We start from the raw sequence: 20,487 nt of genomic DNA, 5'->3' as shown, positions 1-20,487 counted from the left end.
TGATATTTCAGCACTGAGAAATTATTTTCCTGCAGTGGTAAGAAATATAGACAGGAAACAGCAAAAAGGCTGTCCTCGGGGAGCCCCTGGGGACAGCAGGAGCCCGTGTGCCCTGCCGGCACTGGTGCCACCCGCAACAAGTGGGGAGAAAGTGGAAGGCTAAGTTAAACCACGCTTCAAGGAACCAAAGGCTGTTCCTTGTGCAAAGGCGTGACAGGCTGGAAAAAGCCAGAGGAAGGAGCTGGAAACAGGATTTGAGGGTATGCTCTGGCAGCTGCATCTGCAGAGGCCAAGTGGTGAGCAGGACAAGCGCCCAGAGGTACCAGGCTACCTCAACACAGCAGGAGCTGCCATCAGCCAGACGAAGACTCCAGGATGGGCGCAAGAGCAACATTTCACACTGCACGCTTGTGGAACAAGGAGAATTTGAATCTGCCTATGGCAGAAGGGGCTGACAAGCCACAAGGGATGCAGCCGGGTCATGGTAGCTCCAAACAGGACTCGGCCCTTCCAGAACTGAGGTAGGAAGATACCTGACTGCGCTGGAAATTTGCAGCAGTGGTAGTGGAAATTTGGGTAGTGGTGGAGAAGGATGGAGGAGCAGCTGGGGGAGGCCCCTGTTCCAATTTTCTCTGCATCTAATTAGCAGCTTCTGGAGCCATCTCTGTGTTTCACTCATCAGTACAGAACAGCCAGCTTTTGGCTTGTGGCCTCCATAAACCTATTTCCTACTGCTGAATGTCCTTCCAAGGATGATTTGCCTGCTGCACTGATGTTGCTCTTGGGGAAGCACAGGAGACGGACAGCAGTACCACCAAATAACCAGAGACACTGGCTTCACAAGCCAGCTAGTTGCAGGGCAGCATTCCTGATGCCCTGCACACAGCATGGTGACACACCACAGAGTTGCAAGCAGATGTCATTGAGATCATTGCCAAGACCTCAAATCACCAGACTGACGCATTTTCTTCTCAAATCACGATCCCCCTTCTAAACCTTCTCGACCTTCTCTTACAGAAGGGCATTATGCTGAAGGAGAAGAAAACAAGTTAAGTCCCTGCCTGTAGAGCAAGGAGAGACCGTGGAGAGCAGCTGGTTTTCCTGAACACAGGTGGGGAGCTGGGGCTTCAGACAGCAATAACTCTGCAAGCTGTCAGGACACCACAGGCTTGAGGGAAGACAGAGGGAGCAGGAGCTGGACAGCCCCAAACATGAATGGCCCACAGGGCAGATTTAAATAGAACAGGAGCAAGCAGATTAATGCACAACCTCGGCTGCCCCAAAAGCAACAGCAATCTGACAAAAGGCTGAATAGTTTGGGATGAACTAGTCGCTAGTCCAAGCTCAGCCCTGTCCTGAAACCTCATCTCAAATAACTACCATCCAAGCTGTGGAATAGCTGCTGCTGTCTTGGCTGTTCCACCCACAGGTCTTCTTTGCTCAATTTTGTGTTTTATCCCCACTGGGACAAACAGAACAGTCCCTTGCCACTAACATTTTAGAAATTATGTGGTTGCCCAGACCCTCCAACCTTCCTTCTCCTGCAGGCCTAGCCATGCCCGTCTCAGGAGAGTGGATTCAGGGAAAAGAAGGTGTCACTATCCCAGCCCGCAACATTGACATTTCAAAGTTTAGCCACTGTAAACCTACCAGGTTTTACTTGTTTAAAAGTGAGCACCCAAGCCCAGCACCCCCCTGAGGCTCAGACCACCTATCTTCCCTTGGGAAAGCCAGGTCAACATGCTGTGCAATGTCATCTCCAACTGTGTGCTTCAAGAACACGCATTGGCGCCTGCTGCCTCCCAGATGGGAGCTGTACCTGCATCACAGACTCTGAATGCTGACAAGATTATCCTACAATGCTGAACACCCCTTGCGCAAACACAGTCTGGGACCACAGAATTTCTGTGCCATCCTTCTAGATGATGTTAGCTAATCCAACAAAGCGCTCTGCTCAGCACAGCCGTACCCATTGCAGAGCTGCAGATAACAAAGCCACTCAGCTATAGGTATGCATTTTTTTACCCATGGCTATCGTAATTATAGCAGCAGAACTATAGTTACCCGGGTCACACACCCTGGGTTTGAGAAGCTGAGGGTGCCCAGGCATCGTTTCACTACATCTGCAGTTTTCAACCTATCATCTGCAAACTCCATCTACGAGTTCCACCAAAGACAACTAAGAAAAACAAGCCTTTAGCTACAGGTAGCCTCTAGCTCCACTGGAAACTTTAGGGATTCAAAACCAGGTTGAAACACCACTGCATGGTGATCCAAGCCACTCAGAGACCTGGCCAGTGATCCCACTGCTGTGAGGAAGTCAATATTTACTGGAGAAAATCAAAGGATGGTGGTTACTTCAGTAACTCAACACTAGAGACAAGTATGAAATATATTCACAGCAGCTAGAGCTGGGGCTGAGACATGTCTACCTGGCATCTGAGACCAGCAGGAGTGAACCTTTCCAGATCAGCTCAGGGAATATTCCAAAGAAGACAGAGAGAGTTGGGAAAGAGAGCAACACAGACTCCTACAGGGCTCACTTATACTCTTTCATGGGAGCCATGGGAGCACTGACAGTTGATATCAACAACAGAGATAAAAGATTGATGTCATTAGCTACCAGGCTGCAGCAAGCAAAGAAAAGGATGAGGATGAGAGAGAGAGAAAGAGAGAGAGAACAGCTGCTGCCCACCTCACCCAGCCTGATGGACAAGCAGCTCCTCAAAGATGCCCAGTAAGCAGCACTGCTGCAGCAAGACAAAGATTACTCTGTATCACCCAGCTGGGAAACAAGGCTGCATATTGTTTCTGGTTTTACGGTGAGGTTTTGGGTAGCATAAGGCAGGAAATGGTCAGTCCAGAAAACTGCTACGCTTTCCGTCTCCAGAGCAGGTCTGGCATGGTAAACACAAAGCAAAGATACTCCACCATACATCAGCAAGAGCAAAACACTCCCTAGAAGATGTCCACTCCATTCCAGCTTCTCCTGGTGAGACCACACCATTGCACATGCTTACATAAAAAGCAGATTTTAAGTCACTACCTTATTTCACAAAAGACACCAAGAAGCTATTAGATGTCAACTTGTGCCTACCACCAGCCTAGGCTGTATCTGAACCAGTGACCCAGAGGTGAAAGGCCTATACCCCATTGTCAGTCTCCAGAGACATGTGATCCCCTCAAAACAGTAGGTTCCTGACAGGCATTTTCAAAAGGGCAAAAGCAATTATGAGAGCTTCACAAATCACTTGACAATATGCCCATTATACAATGTATTTTCAGTACATAGCAGCCTTTACACTGGAAATAAATAGAAAAGAGCAGCAGATGGGTGCTAGATGGAAGAACGTTAATTCTCCATCACATTTCATCCCTTAATGGACTGAAGTACAAATGTAAGTATGGGCATCACCTACTTTAACTGCCATAATTTGCCCACTTGGTTTGTGGACCATTTTGTTGACAGAACCATAAGCGCCTCGTCCAATTTCTCCAAGGTCTTTCAAGTCCTCTGCTGTAAAATCCCAATGTTGTTCAGGGGAAATCTTCAATTTTCCTGATGATTCAATGCTGTGTGTTCTCAGTCTCTCTCTGTCAAAAATATTGGGAAGCAATTTTTCCACATTTTAAATAGTCTGTAAATTTCTCTTTTCAGCACTTGATTAAACATTAGAAGAGAGGGGTTCACAAAGGCTACAGCAACAATCTGACTCCACAAAGGATTTTGGTTGGGGTAGGGGGTGCAGGGGTGAGGGAAAATGTTAAATCAAAAATGACATACGCTTGCCCACAGCTTCAATTAAGGATAAATTTCTCCAGCTGTGGCATAAAATTCAATGTGTCTCATATAGTAGAGTCATTCTAAACACTCATTTACACAGTTTTTTCTACTTTGCACAAAATATATCAGGCTTCAAGCAGGATCTGGTAACATGCAGAACCAAGAGCCTGAAGAGCACTCCCCAGCCCCATCTCCCCAAAGTTTCTGCAGCTCTATACCACCACACTCCCACCGTCTCCATTCTAGTTGGGTTTCTATGCAACATAGGCAAGCTCTTCTGTGTGAATCAATGGGACTTTAGAAAGAGTTTGCTCTTAATGGAAAACTGCAATTTATTTAAAAAAAAAAAAAAACCAACATTTTAGGTAATCATTAAATTTATTCAAAAAACAAATAAAGAGCCAATAATTTATATTTATAAAAAACAAGACAAGTTGTGAAAACAAAAACTGCCTGTTCAAGTGTATCTTTACCGAACACCTAAATTAACATTTTTAGGCAAACATTGCTCCTACTTGCTCCACCAAGATTTGTCCCCAGTAAAGAGCAGACCAATGCCCAAAATTTGTAGGACTGAAGAGTTCAACAGTTGTTTTAAGGTGCCCCCAATTACTCATTCAAATGCAGCAATGCTATCACTGAATTAGTAGGAAATGCACAAGTATTTTCAACACTCTTCATCTTAAAATGCCATGCAAATTTTCAGGTATTCATTAATTGATTAGCTGATTCGCACTTCTTAAGTTGTAAAGAAAGCCAAAAGCCTGAGTTTCCCACTTTCGAGTAGCATTAACAGCATTAAAGACAGCTCCCACTCCAGGGCACACCAATCTCACACAGATATTAAAGCACAAAGGTACTTCTGACCACCTTGTGTACAAGGGAGATTCTGTCAAACTCATCCCTTGGACTCTGATCACTTCTCTTGGGCATTTGATCAAGCCACCATTTGCTCATCCAGGGTCCGACCCAATGAGCAGAACATACTTGAAGTGTTCAACCAAATGCATAAAGCTTATTGAGTTTATCAGCCAGAGGAATAAACATGTTCTGGCCTATTCCACATGGATAAATGCAACCGTTTGTCAACCAGCAGCTGCAAACGCTACCCAGCTGAATGCGACGGTGGATCCAACCATGACCTCCACCAAGTTTTATTTGGAACCTGGGTTTTGTGAGGGCAATGAGGTCAGGCCCAAAGGTCAATTGACTGGAGCAACTATGGTTCAAATGGCTTCATCTGCTGCACTTCAGATTCTCTGCAACGCTTTGGTTTAGTACTTCCCGGGCTTTGAACAGCTGCACGTCCCGAACCCTTGACCTGTTCAATGAAAGCCTTGCTGAACAGCTCCTCTCACCACTTCCATGCTGTGCCTGCCCTGGTCTTTCCTGACCTCTAAACTGCCTAGTCTGAGATTTTCAATCTGCCACTCCCTACAGCGTCCCTCCACTGCCTTTAGGAATAATTCGGGAAACCTACTGATAGTGCTACAATACAGCGCAGATGTGACGGACACAGCAGCCCATGGAGCAGAGGTGGCACCCCTTCATTAGCACTATTTACACTATCTTTGAGTTTCTATGCATAATAAAACACTGCATTGAGTGGGCTTCTCCATGGAATTGGACTACTAAAGAGCAAGAAATGAAAATAAGGTAGTAAAACGACCCCAAAAAAGAACAGAGGAAAAAAAAGAAAAGAAAAAATGAAAAGAAACATGACCTCCAGACTTGCCAGCTGTCTTGCAGGCAACTTATGTTGGAAGCTGCATGAATTGGTTACTATCTAACTTCTCAACCATCCTATCTTGTCAGTACCATAAAAATAGTTCTTCTTTTGATGGAAGAAGGTAGGTGAGAAGCATCATGCTAAGGAGGCACCAGCAAATGGGCATTTCCTGCCTACCTCCTGTCAGCTGGCATGCAGGAAGAAGCACAACCAGTGAGAGCTAAATCTTGTTCAAAAAGGCAGGGGAAAAAAAAGCAAAGAGGTGTTACCAGGCGGGTGAAATGTGAGATTTGATTTTCTGAGCAAACCCTTTCCATCTCTTGTTTCAAAACAACATTTCATATTGAAGTTCTCATAGAGTTAAAAAATTTAAATGTTGACATGGTTTATTCAAATAAAGCAATTAAACACATCTCCACTCTTCCCTCCGTGTGTTTTTCTGCCCAGGAAACTTTGCGTTTCTTACCCTACATCAGAAGAGAAAGCTAATTTGAATTCATTATTTCCTTGTTACACAAGAAGCCTGTTTCTCCCCAGCTGTAGCGTGAAAGCAGATCTGTGCCATTGTTCCCACAGCTGCAGGATGGGTGGTTCAAGCAGCCAGGAAGATGTGAGCTAGGAAATACCCCCTCTGCGGGTCTGCACCGAGTGCCCTCTGCAGCTGTATTCTGGTGCAGAGCAGCAGAGCTCCAGGGGTTTGGATCGAGATGTACCATCACTGTCCACCCACAAAACCTCACGTGTTGGAGCTTGGCTTAATTTCCACTATGTATTTATGATGCCATCTGCCTCATAATGCAATCACAGTTCCTGCTTATCTTTTTTCAAATACCCAGGGAAATGGTCAAATAACCAAATGACAAGTTTGACAGAGTAACAGAGACTTTAATATAGATTTTGCTCATTTAGCTAATTTGTCACATGTGAACAATGCAGTTTTCCTTTAAGCAGCGTGGCCTATCTTAAGGGTCAGTAACTGGAACGCAATGATTACTTTTAGCATCAAAAAACTACGCTTTATAACAGGAATTTTTCAGTGTAAATCAAAATCCCAAGGGATTTCCATGCCAAGAAAGCAGCTCAAAAAATGCAAATCTAGAACATAGATTCTCTGCATTGATATAAAATGGGAATTTTCTGATATAAAACAGAGCGAGGAAATAAGAACAAATAAATCATCAATGCAGTACACCTATTACTAGATTTGCACTGCAGCAGATATATGAGGACATAAAACCACAGGGCGGACATGCCCCCAAAACACAAAAAAGCTTGCATAAACCCTGCACTACATTCTAGTGCACTGGATACTACAACAGCTTCCTTCAGAAAATAGAAGAGTAACCACAGAGAACAGTGTCTAGTGAAGGTGAAAAATAATTAATGCCCAGTCCCTTCTTCTGCAACCGATCAGATTTCAGTCCCTGTGTTTAGTGCTTATTAGAGTTTGCACAGATGTGATCAGACATATGTCTCCTCTTCCCACTTCATTTTTAAGCTATGCAATCCAAATCTCTCTAAGGCTGGGAATGTTGGGCAAAATTGGGCATACATTCTGCAAATGATCAGGATGTGTAAGATGGACTTGTGGGACTTAATGTATGATTTAAAAAATAAAATAAATAGCTAAAGAGGGCCAGATACTCCTCAAACAGTTAAAAGTAGTATTTTCAAATGCACCTCAGGGACTATAGCTCCTGATGGCTTGTTCAGGACTTCAGCTTCCAACTCCCCGTCCTGCTTCGAAAAAGTTTTAAAAGGAGGAAAAAAAAAAAAAAAAAGATAGGCTCAGGAGGTCGTTGCAATTACTGCACTTGAAAGGCACCAATGTATCAGTCTTACTGCAGATGGTTACTATGCTTGTCACAGCAGTTATTCCAGGGATTAGGAGCACGGAGCAAGACAACAACTCCTCCAAACAGTTGCCCTTTGTCAGAAATGAAAATGTTTGTGGGCCCAGCTTGGCAGGAGGCAGGCGGACGGCTGGCGCCAGGCACCGCAGCCAGGCCAAGGACAGGGTCACACGCATTCGGGACAGGAGGTTGCTCATTGCAAGCTTGGTGAGCTAGACTCACACGGGAAGGTCTGCCACAGCTAGAGGCCCACAAAACCTGCTGGGGAGAACCACAGAGACACTGGGAAGCTCTCGGACAGGCTGTGTTAGTTCCCCGAGCCCTGCTGTTAGCACTGAACTGCAGGGATGCCAAAACTTTTTAAAACAAGCATTTCCTTGGCATGAAAAAGAAGGACTGTGGGGAGAAGCAGAGAAAAGTTGGTGGATTTTTTTAAGCAAAATTGAAAGTTATCAGACATGAAGCAAGGCCAGAAAGATGCTGTAGGTAGCTACCTATCTCCTCTTTGTTTTACTTCATTAAGAGTTCTGCAGCATTCAAAGAAGCCCAAAAGTTGAAGTATTCAATGTTACAGTTGACATGAATAAAACAAATCTGCAGAGTCAAAAAGATCCAAGCAAACCAGCTGTGCTTCACAAGCCTGCCTAGTGCTGGATTCTTCTAGGAAGTCTCTCATTATAGCTCCTATTTATGCTGTGGATAATGAGAATATACTCTACATCTCTACAAGTTTGGTAAAAAAGCTGCTCAAAACAATGGGATTTCAGAAACTGATTTGTGGTCTATCAGCCAAAGGAATGCTAAACCATAAATGCTAACAAAAAAGCTTCCATGTAAACTGCAGGGTTTTAATAACACTGTGCACTGTTCGTAACTTCAGAGTAAAAACATGGCTTATGACTTTGACTAACACATTTCTACCAAGTCTTTCGAATAGCCCAGACAGGTTGTAATGCTTCTGTTCCAATGTCTGTTACTTACAAAACAGTTTTCAGACCCTAGCAACCCTAGTTTAAATTTCACTGGAGAAAGTCTCCAAAAGAAATGTTCCATTTTTTTCTAAAGGGCTGAAAACGTTGGTGCTCTCACACATCTTTTGGATTCTCACGAGAAGAAATATCTGCTTCCAATAAGCTGTTGGGCAATGGTGTCCTTGCAAGAGGGACAGAACTAAATTGGTTTTACTGTGGCCCACGTAAGCTGTTCTCAGGCTTAGTTATTTTTAATAACAAATTCCTCGACATCAAGAGACACAGAAAATGTGTCAAAGGAAAGAAATGATTTAGTTCTGCATCTCTTACCTACTCAGACTAAAAACAAAAGCACACTTGCTCCCTTTCATAATGATCAATTGGCAGAAATTCTCCCTAGCATTGCTCTTGCTTTCTATGTTCCTCCAGAACTTTACAATAAAGATAATTAATGAAGTGTGGAAGATTGCATAGCCCCTTCCACAGTCCTCAAGACTTGGTCCAGCACACTCTCAAGGCTGCAAAGGGTCTCCCTGACTTCAGTGGAGTTTGGCTGAGGCTTTTAAAGTGTCAATATTTTTTAATAAGCTGTCCTGGTAAACTACTGAGTTACAATGGATTTTGATTAACGCTGCCCTTGACATGGAGGAAACCTCTCAATTCGTCGTGATGCAGCCTGTACCGAATTTAACTGAGCACATTAATCTCAAACTCATTTTGACTGGGACACGAGCCAGACTGCAGCACATTCTCTGAACCCACCACGGCTGGGTACTCAAAGCTTACACTAGATTCAAGCATTTCAGAATAATACTGGGAAAAACTGAGCTAATTAATTTAAATAACCCTTCTGAGAATGCAGACACTTTTACTGAAACATGACCTCTCCTGAGCCATGGTCAGCTACCAGAGAAAGAACAGGAAACAGAGACATGAGAACATCCATAAGAATCAACAAAGAACCCGTAAACATACTTTAAATAGTTTGCAAAATGATACTGAGATGCAATATCATTATCGTTACACAAAAATCACTCAATGGAATGACACTATTTCTGAGACAAATTCCATTACTTTAATAGATGCCATTTTTGTGGGTATGGAAAATATTTGACAATGGCTAACAGACAGTTAAGCTTACTGTAGCCTGCTGGAAAGTTTCTGGATGAGGTCCGCTTCTCTCCTTTTGAAACTGAACGGGACAATGTGATTACTACCCAGGGTTGCTTGTGTATCACTTCAGCCAGGAAAAGTTGTGAAAATGACAGGAAAACATGGTGCTGTTATCACATGACACAATAACGTATAACACAATACTCAGCTAGTCACACTACCCACGGAGTGCTTAGCATAAGAAATTAGTGAGCTATATATTTTTCTTCCAAATTTCACCTAAGCAACCTCCCTTCATTGGGAGCAATGCAGCTTCTGATGATTTGAGCTGTATTTTAACACATTAAATCATATGCAATTTGTTTTCTTACAGCAATGACAATTATTATTTCCAACTGTATTATTACTATGATTAGAAACATGAATAATTGCATTCAACTTACTAACCAAATACTTCTATGTTAGCGACATGCTGTTTCCCTGAGGCACACTGACCATCACTGCTCTGTTTTTCTTGTGGTCTCTAAAGCAGAACTAAGTAATTTTTTCTTTTAAATCTAGCTTCCATCCTGAATCCACCAATCTAGGACTGGTGGTATCTCCCAGGTGGGCTTGTCATTCATCTTATCCCCTCTCTTAATAAATAAGTTTGCATGACTTGAACATCTACATCCCTTCTTATTACCTCCAGACCCAGACGACTAACAGATAAATGAAGTTTAATTACCACTCTGTATTATGAGACTTCTCTAAGAACAAAATCAGGTTCTGGATCTCCGAGTCCCTCAAGTTGTCCAGCTTTGGAAATCTCCCTTCCCAATACGAGGACCTGTTATCTCAGAATGTTCGAGTAGCTCAGGCAAGATGGGCTCCTGCTAAGCACTTTGTGGAAGGCACACAGAAAACAAGCACTCAAGTACTTGTACAAATGACCAATGCAACTATCTACAAACAGTCAGCAATGCAAACTTATGGTTTTGCTCAGCTCCTTGTTGAGAACACTTGAGAGCGGTAGAAAATGAGCACTGTTATTTCATCTACATGAAACATTTCCATTTCAACTACTCTAACAAGTGATTTTTCTAATTTAAACTTCTGTGTGTCATAAAATTCCAACCCTGGTCTGGGAAAGCTAAAACCTCTCCAACTTCTCCTTCAGGATTTATTTTCTATTTGGGATAAAAACACAAAACACTTTGGGCTTCATCACAGCCTGAAATAATATGAAATTCAGTGCCAAGAAGGTACCTGGCAGTATTTTTCTTTCTGTGGCAGACAAGGACAGATGGGAGACAAAGAAATCGCCTAACTGCAAGACAGAGATTGCTTTTTCAGAGAGATGCAGCGATCATAAACGTGGTGACCAAAACAGACCTTGTAACAAGACTAAGTAGACCAAATGTGACTTGTATTTTTAAAGTGCCCCTTCTCTAAGACCTAAGACTCCTATAGGCCAGTGAAAGCAACTGCCTGTTGAAGGTCCCCACGCTCCACGGTCCAGTAGTATGGTGAGATTTTAAATGTTGGTCTCCTCCGAGATGGCTATGTGGAGCACAGTTTTCTCCACTGACTCTCAAGAGCCAAGAGGTGATTTTCTGTAAGCTCTGTAAAGATGCTTAAAGAAAATTAAGGATGCTGTAAGGAGTTAGGCCAATGGCCCCAGAGAATCACCTTTCCCATCTTTCACTGGTATCAAATACCCACCTAGAACATCAGAGACACAAATCCAGCTGGATTATAGAGGAGCCCTCACACTCCTCAGAGAGGGCAACCACCTTTACGCTGCTGTAGCAAGAAATATTTGAAACAATCACTTTCAAGTGATCCATACTTGTCTCAGCAAATGCATCAGTTATGTTGGTCACAAAGGACCAATTGCTCATCCAGATTTACTCCAAGCATATTTTATATAGGAGGGAATTAAAACAAGCTCAAAGAGAAGACCCTTTAGGGTCATCATAATCCACTGTAGACTGGCTTAGTGATTTGTTCTCTCTTTTCTGAGATTTCCCAAAAATGGAGGGGCCTTCACAATGGGAGGTAAGAACATCCACCTGAATCTCAAAGATGATGTCTGTAGTTTTCACCAACATAACATACCATGAACCCAATTAATCTAAGTCCTTTTCAGAAGTGAGTTCCTCAAACAATCAGAATGGCAAAACCAATTCCAGCCAGCAGGCTAACCCCCACCTCCGTCATATCCATCCAATCCACCACAACGTCCTTTCCATGAGCTCTTTGTACAGCAGCTGCTTTTCGTGGGTACATCGTGTTCATTCAGTCCAGATGTCCTCCACAGTACACGTTGAAAGTCACTCATTTATGCAAAGGACAAAAACAGAAGTTGTTGACAATGACCTGTGGGGTGAAAGCTGCCTCCAAATCTGCAGACTCTCCTCTCTCTATTCTCCATTTCTTGATGTGTACAGAAGACAAAAGGGATGACTGATTCCTTCAGTTTGAACCCACAAAACAGAAGAGTTGGCTCACTTCTCCATAGCCAGGGTAAAATGCAAGATATTTTACTATGAGGTGGCAATTAATGTCTGAAGAGATAAAGGATGTACTCTTGCTCTGATGAAACACCGTGTGATCCCAAGTACACAGAACACCAATGAGCAAAGTTTATTCCTATAGCTAGCAATGGCAGTTGTTTATTGGGGTTTCCTGCAGGAATGTGGTTTGCAAGGTCCACATCTGGAAATGTAGCATTCGAATCCAACTTAAATCACAGATATGAGTAGTGGCGGTCCATATATAAAATCCTTTCTGATGTTTCTGCATGTCACACAAGCAGAAAAAAAAAACATCTGTGTCTGACCATCTCAGATTAATTGGAGTCCAACGGTGACAGCCACTTAAGGTCAGAAAACAGATACACCATCTGTACAACACAGCAGAGACCACTCCTATACACAGGCACCAAGCTCAGACCAATGTGTAAGCGATGTCCTGCTTTGTTACTTGTAAATAATTATTGCACAATATATTTATCCAAAAAAATGGGTAGAGGCCAAACCTGTGTGTGCATATATATTCAGAGACATTACATATAATAATCTGCTTCATCTCATTTTCCTCTCCAAACACCAGCAGTTTTTGCATATTAAGCTAGCAGTTACTGTATTTGCCCAAGGAGGAGGGAACATCGGGATATAGGCTCTCTCCAGCCTCAGGAGTTCATCCATGTTTCAGGACACCGGTCTCTTAAGACATACAGGATGGGACACCTATCGCCCCCGTTGACCTTGGATCGATCCCCAGCTCAGAACGCCAGATTCACAGGTCTAGAAGAAAAGAAGCTAAAGGAGAAATGCCAAGAGGGCAGTCCATGCTCTCAGAGGAGCAACAGCATCTCCTGCTCCCTGAATAAATTTTAACTGAAATCAGTACCATCTGATATGTTTTCAGAGCATGGCTTACAAACTGGTGAGTTCAGATATGGGGATGCTCAACTTGCCCTCTTAGGCAGGACAGCAGCGATGAGCACAGCTCAGCAGATCCCTGGGGCACCTTGGGACACAGATAACACACAGGTGCCACAGGGTATTTTTAATCAAAATGCTCAAGTCCCAAAGACTGCTCATCACTGGAGGGAGGAAGGGAGAAATTTTGGCAACTCCTAGTTCCCAGATGGAATTCTGGATCTCACCTGTACTTCTTAATAATAAAAACTCACTGTTGACTGTAGATAATGAGACCATTTGAAGGCTCAGAGATGGCAATGCATCACACCTTCCCTATGAAGTATGAAATATGAATTTTAGAATGGCTTACAGAATTTACCAAATAAAATGGTAAAGCACAGACACATAGGTCTTAAAAATACTCTGAAAAACACACCAACAGATTCAAATGTTATTGAAAAGTCCAACATGGATGGAGGTGTCGTCTCCATTTTCTCTCTAATCCTCTAGAGAGGATTCAGGAATTTTGGTGTCCAGAATGCTTTTAAAATCTCCATGCACCAAGATTTACAACCAGTTTGCGTATAAGCATGTACACTGCTGTCCTTGCTAGGGGTTACAGCACCTAGTAATAAAGGGAAAAAGGAGAGAAAATCGTGCTTCTGTTATCACAGCAGTACGAAGGGAACAGAAGAGCTGATGCTGACTCTGAAACTACTTGACCTACTTTCACTTCTCTTAAATAAACATTGCAGTAGTTACATCTTCGTGTGAATTACACAGCTATGCCAGGACCAGATGTGTCCCTCCTGATGTGTGAAGAGGGCTATCACTCAGGAAGCCCCAGGGTCTACTGAACACTAATGCAACAGCTCTGCTCCTGTGAGACCAAGCACTGCCTCTGAACCACCAGGACACAAGCAACAGAATTTAAAAAAACTCAAAATTCTTAAACCACACCGAATCCTCTGTAGTCTGAAACCTTGAACTGCTTTCAAACAAAGGCAGCACCACCCCCCATCTCAAACACAGCAAGGAGACTGAGGGAAATTTCCAACTCTCCAATGGTCAGGACAACAGACATTTCTCAAACTGTCTTCCTCATTAGACCAGGGAAAATATTACTGAATTGTTGACCTTGTACTCAGGTTTATAAACCCAGGCTTTTTAAACCAAGCTGACTAAGCAACAAACTGGCTCTCCTCCAGGCTCTGGAGTGTGACAGGTACCTCCAAAGCAGGAGCTTGGTCCTGAGCAGGCTGCAGGCACCTGTCTTTTGCCATGAGCATGGATGGAGTCAAAGATGATGGCTTAACTTATATGTCTTGGGGAAGGATCTGGCCAGCACAGGTCACCCATAAAGCCATGTTACGAGATAAAGGGTAGGCAGCACATCTCACTAAAAGCCAGGCACTAGAAGGAAAGTCTGCAGTATACTTCTATCCAAGGGAGACGATCACCCAGCTTTGCTCTTCTGCACAGCCTCTCTGCGTCCCAACACACAGCCACATTAATGCAGATCTGATGGTGAATTAAGTCAGGTTCAGTTTGAAAGTGAACATTTCCACCTCATTGCTCTACCTGATAATTTTTGAATTTCCATTGAACCAGAATGCTTCACCTCCCTCCACACAACACTCAACTCAGCAGAAAAAATACAGTAGTCAACTCAAAACTGCTGCTCTTCAGAGACTCTCCTCAGACACCATCTTGGTGTCCCTGGAGGAGGAAAACCATGGAGAGCATCACTAAAAACACCTTCACAGGCAGCACAGGATGGCAGCTCTGCCTCTACCCCATACCACCTTCCCTCACCCAATGTGACAGTGAAAACGGGCCTGAGGAGGCAGTATGAACGTCAGACACCACACCTTGAATTAGGAAATGTTGCGTGTTCATGCCTCGGTGTGTCTCAGACATCTGTGTGCCAACTGCCAGGACCTGCAAGTGACTGAGAACAGCCGCCTCCCCACGGGGGCCCGCAGAGGCAGGGTGGTGCCCCAGGCGGCTCTGGGCAGACACAGAAGCCCCCAGCCTCCCCTGTCTCTGGATAACCCCCGCTGCCACCACAAGCTCTTCCTCCACTCCCACCACCCAGGCTGCTGTCCCCATCTGGGCAGGACAGGCCAGGTCTTGGTGCTTTGGAAGGTAACTGCCACTACCACCATCTTCTTACAGCCTCCTACCCATCGGTCACTCTTCCCCATGGTGGAAGGGACAGGCCTCCCTTGTGCATCAGGAAGGGGACCAGTTACACACCGCACAGCACGCCGAGAGGGTCATGGCTGCAAGGTCAAAATGCTGCTCCCAAGTGAGCAGCTCTGGTCACAGCTGTGTGCACACAAGAGCCAGGACAACAGCTCCTAAGTGCGCCGGCGATGGGACAGGTAACAGAGCTAAGCTGTAGACCACAGATTATCAGGAGATCTCTGTTGAACTCTCTACGCCGTCACAAGCTTCTGGCCTAACCTTTACCTCTTCCAAAATACAGCATGCCCCAGCTTCCCATCTGCAAAATGGGGAACAGAGTTTTATGGAACCATTTAGGTTTGCAAAGCTGAATTACTCAGCACATGTGAAGCACTTGGAACCCATGAGAGCCAGATTAGTATATAACATCGGGTTGTATTTGATTTAGACACCCAAAGGTGGGTGATTAGGCTTCCAGAAGTTCTGAGGAGCCCAGGTACCAACGATGTGGCAGGAAGCTAGGTGCTCAGCACCTTTGAAAAATCAATATGAATTAGCTTAATGGAGATACACAAGCTCCAAATTTTGTTTCCAGACATGGAAGGCCTAAATTCAGAAGCAGAGTGCTGAAATATCAAAACCCTTGCAGACAGAAGAGAACAGTCCTACTAGGGCACTGATGCTCCAAGGGACATTGAAGTTGCTAGAGAAATCTATTTTGGAAGCAGCAGATACCAAAAAGCTCCTCTGCAGAGCAGGATTAGCACCTTAGAGAAATACCAAAACTTAGAAGGTAAGGAAATAAAAAAAAAAAAAGAAGAGAGAGATTAACGCAGCACATTCAGGCAAAATCTAACGCTAACTTTGGTAGCACCTTCTCTGAAGAGGCGATCTACTTGAAGTCTGAGATACTGAGCATGGGTATTTTACAAACCATACCACCTCTTTGTCATCTAGGCCACAGAGATCACTGGCTAAATGAACTTGTAAACTTCTGGAAGAGACAGGAAGGTTAAAGTACAGACAAAACTCATCAATTTGTCAAGAAAACTCCTGAAAAAAAATGTGTAAGAAACATTGCTGTAGTACTTAAACAACAGTGATGTTTGTATTAAAAGTGAAAGTCTATTTTCCACAGACTCACTCATACATTTAAATGTATTTGCTGAGTCCTTGGAGGTATCCATTTTACTTGTGCTTACTTGAAAATACAAGCAAGTTTCCCATTGGTTACATTCAGATACTGCAACTTTCAGGAAATGTTACAGAACAGACACAGAAAATAATTCAAATTCTTAACTGGTAGCTTTTACATTGAAACCTATCTCTAAAGCTTCCAGGCATCACACCCTGCCATGGGAAGGTATCATGCAGCAGAAAGGTATCAGAAAACAGTAACAATAAAGATGTGAAATGACTGTGATAGAAATGGGGAACAGACTGAGAAATATTTACAGGAAAATTCACACAAGTAATTGTGAACATGCCAATTTAGGATATTCCACTTTGGTTTTTAATATTTTTTAGACAAATGGTAGTAACTCTCACAGGTTATTTTCTAATGAACTGAGCCAGCTGTAGGCTATGCAGCTAGAGAGCCTGAAACCACATGCCAGAAAGGTTTGGAAAAGTGTAAGAGTAGATTAAAAGAGAAGTAGACGCTTCAGAGATACTTTGGGACAGCCAGAAAAATCCTTTCCAGGAATAATGACAATCCCTGAACTGTACAGAGAAAAAGGAAACAGCAGAGTCTGACATGCAACTGGACCTCCATCTGCTTTTGAGGAATCCAACCCCGAAGGTCTATTAAACAAACATCTGCCAACACACTCTTGGGGCATCTATCTGGAAAGTGTGTGACTCTCCCAGGTGTCACAAGGAGAAAAAGGTCCACATGGTGCACCTCTAGAAACTTAAGTCACAAAGAATCCATGAAGACACCCACATGTTACAAGGAGGCTACAGAGTCCAACAGGCCACCAGACAGTTCAGAAGCTGGGTTTGTGAGCATTAAAAGACATCATTTCATCACCTTTCCAGATGAGACTGCAACGCTCTAGTGTTCAAGTTCTAGAGAGGTAGCATCTCTGACAGCCAAGAGACTTCCCAGACAGCAGACAGGATACTCGAGCAGCAACATGCTGTGAACCAGATGCTAAACAAAATTCTTTCTGCATGCTCATTTCTTAGCAGGTGGATCTAAATTCTGTAGTCTGAAGTCAAGATCAAGGCATCACTGCACCAGAAGAGTACAACACTTTCCAGAAAACCAAAAAACTCCTCTAAACCCAACCAAACAACTTAGTTCAGCGGATGCCAGCAATGGCCAGCACAACACAGCTGCCAGGCAAACCTGCCACGCACAGCTATACAGTCACATCTCACCGCATCATTCCCATGTTAGTGTTATTTGAACCTCCTTTCAGCAAAGGCCACCAGCTGCAAGTAGCTCTGTAGAGCTTACATGTACATAATCGAGTAATCTAGTTTTGTTTGTGGCCTAAATCCTACTTGGACACAGAATAGATGAGGTAGAAGAGGTAGGATGCTTTTCAGTTGGTTGGAAATAGTGATTGAAAAACAATGGGTTGGAAGTTTAAGAGCTCACCCTAACCACGGCTTGTGTCCTCCAGCCTCTGCAATTGTCTGCTGCAGGGAAAACAAAGCATTTGTTAATCTGGTCTAAGTCAGAAATACAGTCTGAACTAACGAGAACCATGGTCTCAACTGACAGTTCTCCATAGCCTCCACTGTTACCCAGCCTGCAGAGCACAGCAATCACACAGAGCCTTGCTGACTTTGACCAGGCACAAGCAGGACCATACACTTCCCCAGACTGGGGCATCAGCTGTCAGTAAAACACTTGCATCTTCTCTAGGCTGCATCCTTTCAAGTAAGAATTTTACTCCCCAACTCCTCTCTAATTCAGGCTCTATTCTGCCTTTACCCTGTATAGATCACATGTAAAATTATGTATATCAGTGTGCTAGATACCCTGCATACAGACTACGTGGTATGCTGTACCTAGACAAAACCTCTCATTGCACTTATAAAGTGGATTTGGTGGCAGCAGTCATGGCTGAACCAAACAAGACACACTTCCTCCGTAGCTCCATCAGTCACATGCAGTCACAGAACCAGAACAGACCTTCCCTTCCAACCCCCTGCCTCATTCCCTGCTGCTCAAAACGTCATCCCAGGGCCCTGGCCACCTGCCCCACAGGATCTGCACTGGAAAGCCATTCACAGCGCCTTTTAGTTTCAATAAGGGATGTGTCAGCCCTCAGCATCACCAGGAAGGGAGATTTCAGGGAGCCATAGCCCAAATTCTAGCAACTAGAAAAGTACCTCCAGTTTCTAATCTCATTCAAAGCTACCCTGAGTCAGTCTCCTATTTAAAGGTCACTTCAAAGCCCCTTGATTCTAACACATGTTCTAACTCAGAAAATATTTAGGGTAAAACCCTAGCAGCATTGGACATGCAAGAGGTTTTCGCCACTGGCTCCAGTCTGAGCAGTTGTGGCCTCTGCTCTGCTAGTCTCCTCCTCGCTTAGTTTCCTGGTCATCTGTGATAAAGGCAACCTCCTTCAAGACATCCCAACACAGCTGGTAGCAGATGTATTGGGAAGGGTGAAGAAGGGAGGTGTCCTGGGCAGGGGCTTGGGGTGCTGTGGGCTGGGCAGGGACGGGACAGGAGCAGCGGGGCCATGTCACCCGCTGTCACTTGGCCACTGCAGTCCTCACCAGCTCAGCTACAAGGCCATCATAGAGACACCACAGCAAAGCTCAGAGGTCCCAACCATTCAGCAGGTCCTCCTGCTCCTTCATGTGGCCTCGCATTCCTACGTGTTGCTCTGTATCGTGCCCTGGCACCCACCTCTTGTGCTCCCTGCGCGCCCATGGCAGCACACTCCTACATCCTGGAGGGATGCAGCCCCAACCCGAGACCCAAACCATACGACATGGCTCAAAACCACTGCAGATGGGAAAGAAAAGACAAGGAGGGCAGTAAAAAGATTTGGGAACCCATGCTCTCTCCCCCTGGAAATAGTATTCCAGGGCACAGCCTATATATTAACAAAAAGCCTCTACCCATGAGAGCAGCAAAGCTCTGGTAACAGCCTCCGGGCAGGAGCGCAGTGGGCATGATACTCGGCAGGCTACAGAGGGTATTCTGTGCCATGGGATGTAAGGCAACTGGGAAGCCCTGGTCAAGAGTCTTAGTAACGCCACATTTTGCAGTTGAGATTCCATGGCCTTTGAAATCGTTCCTCCAGATAATATGCCATTAAAACCCAGGAACTAGCATGAATGGAGTCAGAAATCACACACAGATCACCTGGGAAACCTCCCTGTGGAAACCACTCCAAGTCCCTTCCAGCCCACATGTGCATCACCCCTGCTCACTGGAGCTAAACTCCAACCTGGCTTACGGCGATTCCCAAAATGGTTTTCTCCACACTCCCCAACTTCTTCTCCAACGTTCCTGAGATCTCTTAGACCGAGAAACAATCCCTAAAAGGAAAGCCGAACTCACACCTTGATGGGGTACTTGGGGTCTGTACCCATTTTACCATGGTACAGAGCCTTGGCACTGAGGAGGAGCATGGTTACACCCAATATCCTGAAATTTCCAAGGCCACCTCTGGCATGACATGCCTTCCCTCCGCGGCAGCAGTGTCTTTAATCCAGTGATGCAGTTTACGCAGAGGTTTCCTCCCTCCTAACACACGCACGGGCATGAGAAGACCCATTTGCTCCTTTGCTTTCTGTCTACATAGTAAGAAACCACACTCTTACCTGAACATCCACCAATCCAGCCTGATCTGTTCCCCGACCAAAACCTGTTAATTAAGCAAAATACAGCTAATAGACAATTTACATCTCATGGCAGCTGCAGGTCACTGCTGACTGCCTCCTCTTGTGCCCCAGCCAGAGCCTGGCACAGGCGACACGCATTTGACGACAGGACCCTCTGCCTTCCTGGAGGCAGGAGCAATGGGACACCTCTGGATCGGTGGATCCAAGTCACAGAAACCCAAATTTCGTGCGAGAAATTGACCTCTCTGTTATCTTCAGATCCACCCATCCAGACCAACAGGGTCTGCACAGGGAAATCCCCAGCAGCATTGAGCCAGCACGCATCTCGGGAAGGCACCGAGGCCACTCTGCTCTATCAGGCTGGGGAAGAGAAGTGACTCAGTGAACAGAAACAAACCTTGCATCCGGAACACATCTGGGCCAGGAGGTCTGGAATATCCAATTCAAATCTGAGGTCTAGAAAGGTTTCTAGACAACAGAGGAAAAAACATTCCAGCCTCTGAGAAGCAAGCAGGAGATGCAGATACATCACCATGATGCACCAGCTGCAAGACAAACACTTGAGAGAAGCGTGCAACCAGAAGATGTGAACATTGCTTTTGAGAAACAGCATCCA

General features: G+C 44.6%; 1 protein-coding gene across 3 annotated transcripts in view; it reads right to left on the bottom strand.

The window, feature by feature from the left end:
• Positions 1 to 20,487, bottom strand: part of MAP2K4 (mitogen-activated protein kinase kinase 4) — a 105,793-nt gene that overhangs the window by 44,350 nt on the left and 40,956 nt on the right. Inside the window, exons 1-3 of one of the 3 annotated variants that reach the window (XM_075044836.1) lie at positions 19,851 to 19,873; positions 9,479 to 9,574; positions 3,420 to 3,594 (exon numbers count right to left, since the gene is read on the bottom strand). In XM_075044836.1, the coding sequence (XP_074900937.1) occupies positions 3,420 to 3,594; positions 9,479 to 9,574; positions 19,851 to 19,858 (279 nt within the window). In that variant the 5' untranslated portion in view covers positions 19,859 to 19,873. Of the gene's footprint in view, positions 1 to 3,419; positions 3,595 to 9,478; positions 9,575 to 19,850; positions 19,874 to 20,487 lie in introns of those variants that run through there. The other 2 variants (XM_075044834.1, XM_075044835.1) reach the window with 2 other exon arrangements.

Source organism: Buteo buteo, chromosome 13 (assembly GCF_964188355.1).
Source record: "Buteo buteo chromosome 13, bButBut1.hap1.1, whole genome shotgun sequence".
Classification (NCBI taxonomy): Eukaryota; Metazoa; Chordata; class Aves; order Accipitriformes; family Accipitridae; genus Buteo; species Buteo buteo.
Note: the sequence above shows the minus strand (reverse complement) of the source record. Positions and strands in the feature narration are given on the sequence as shown.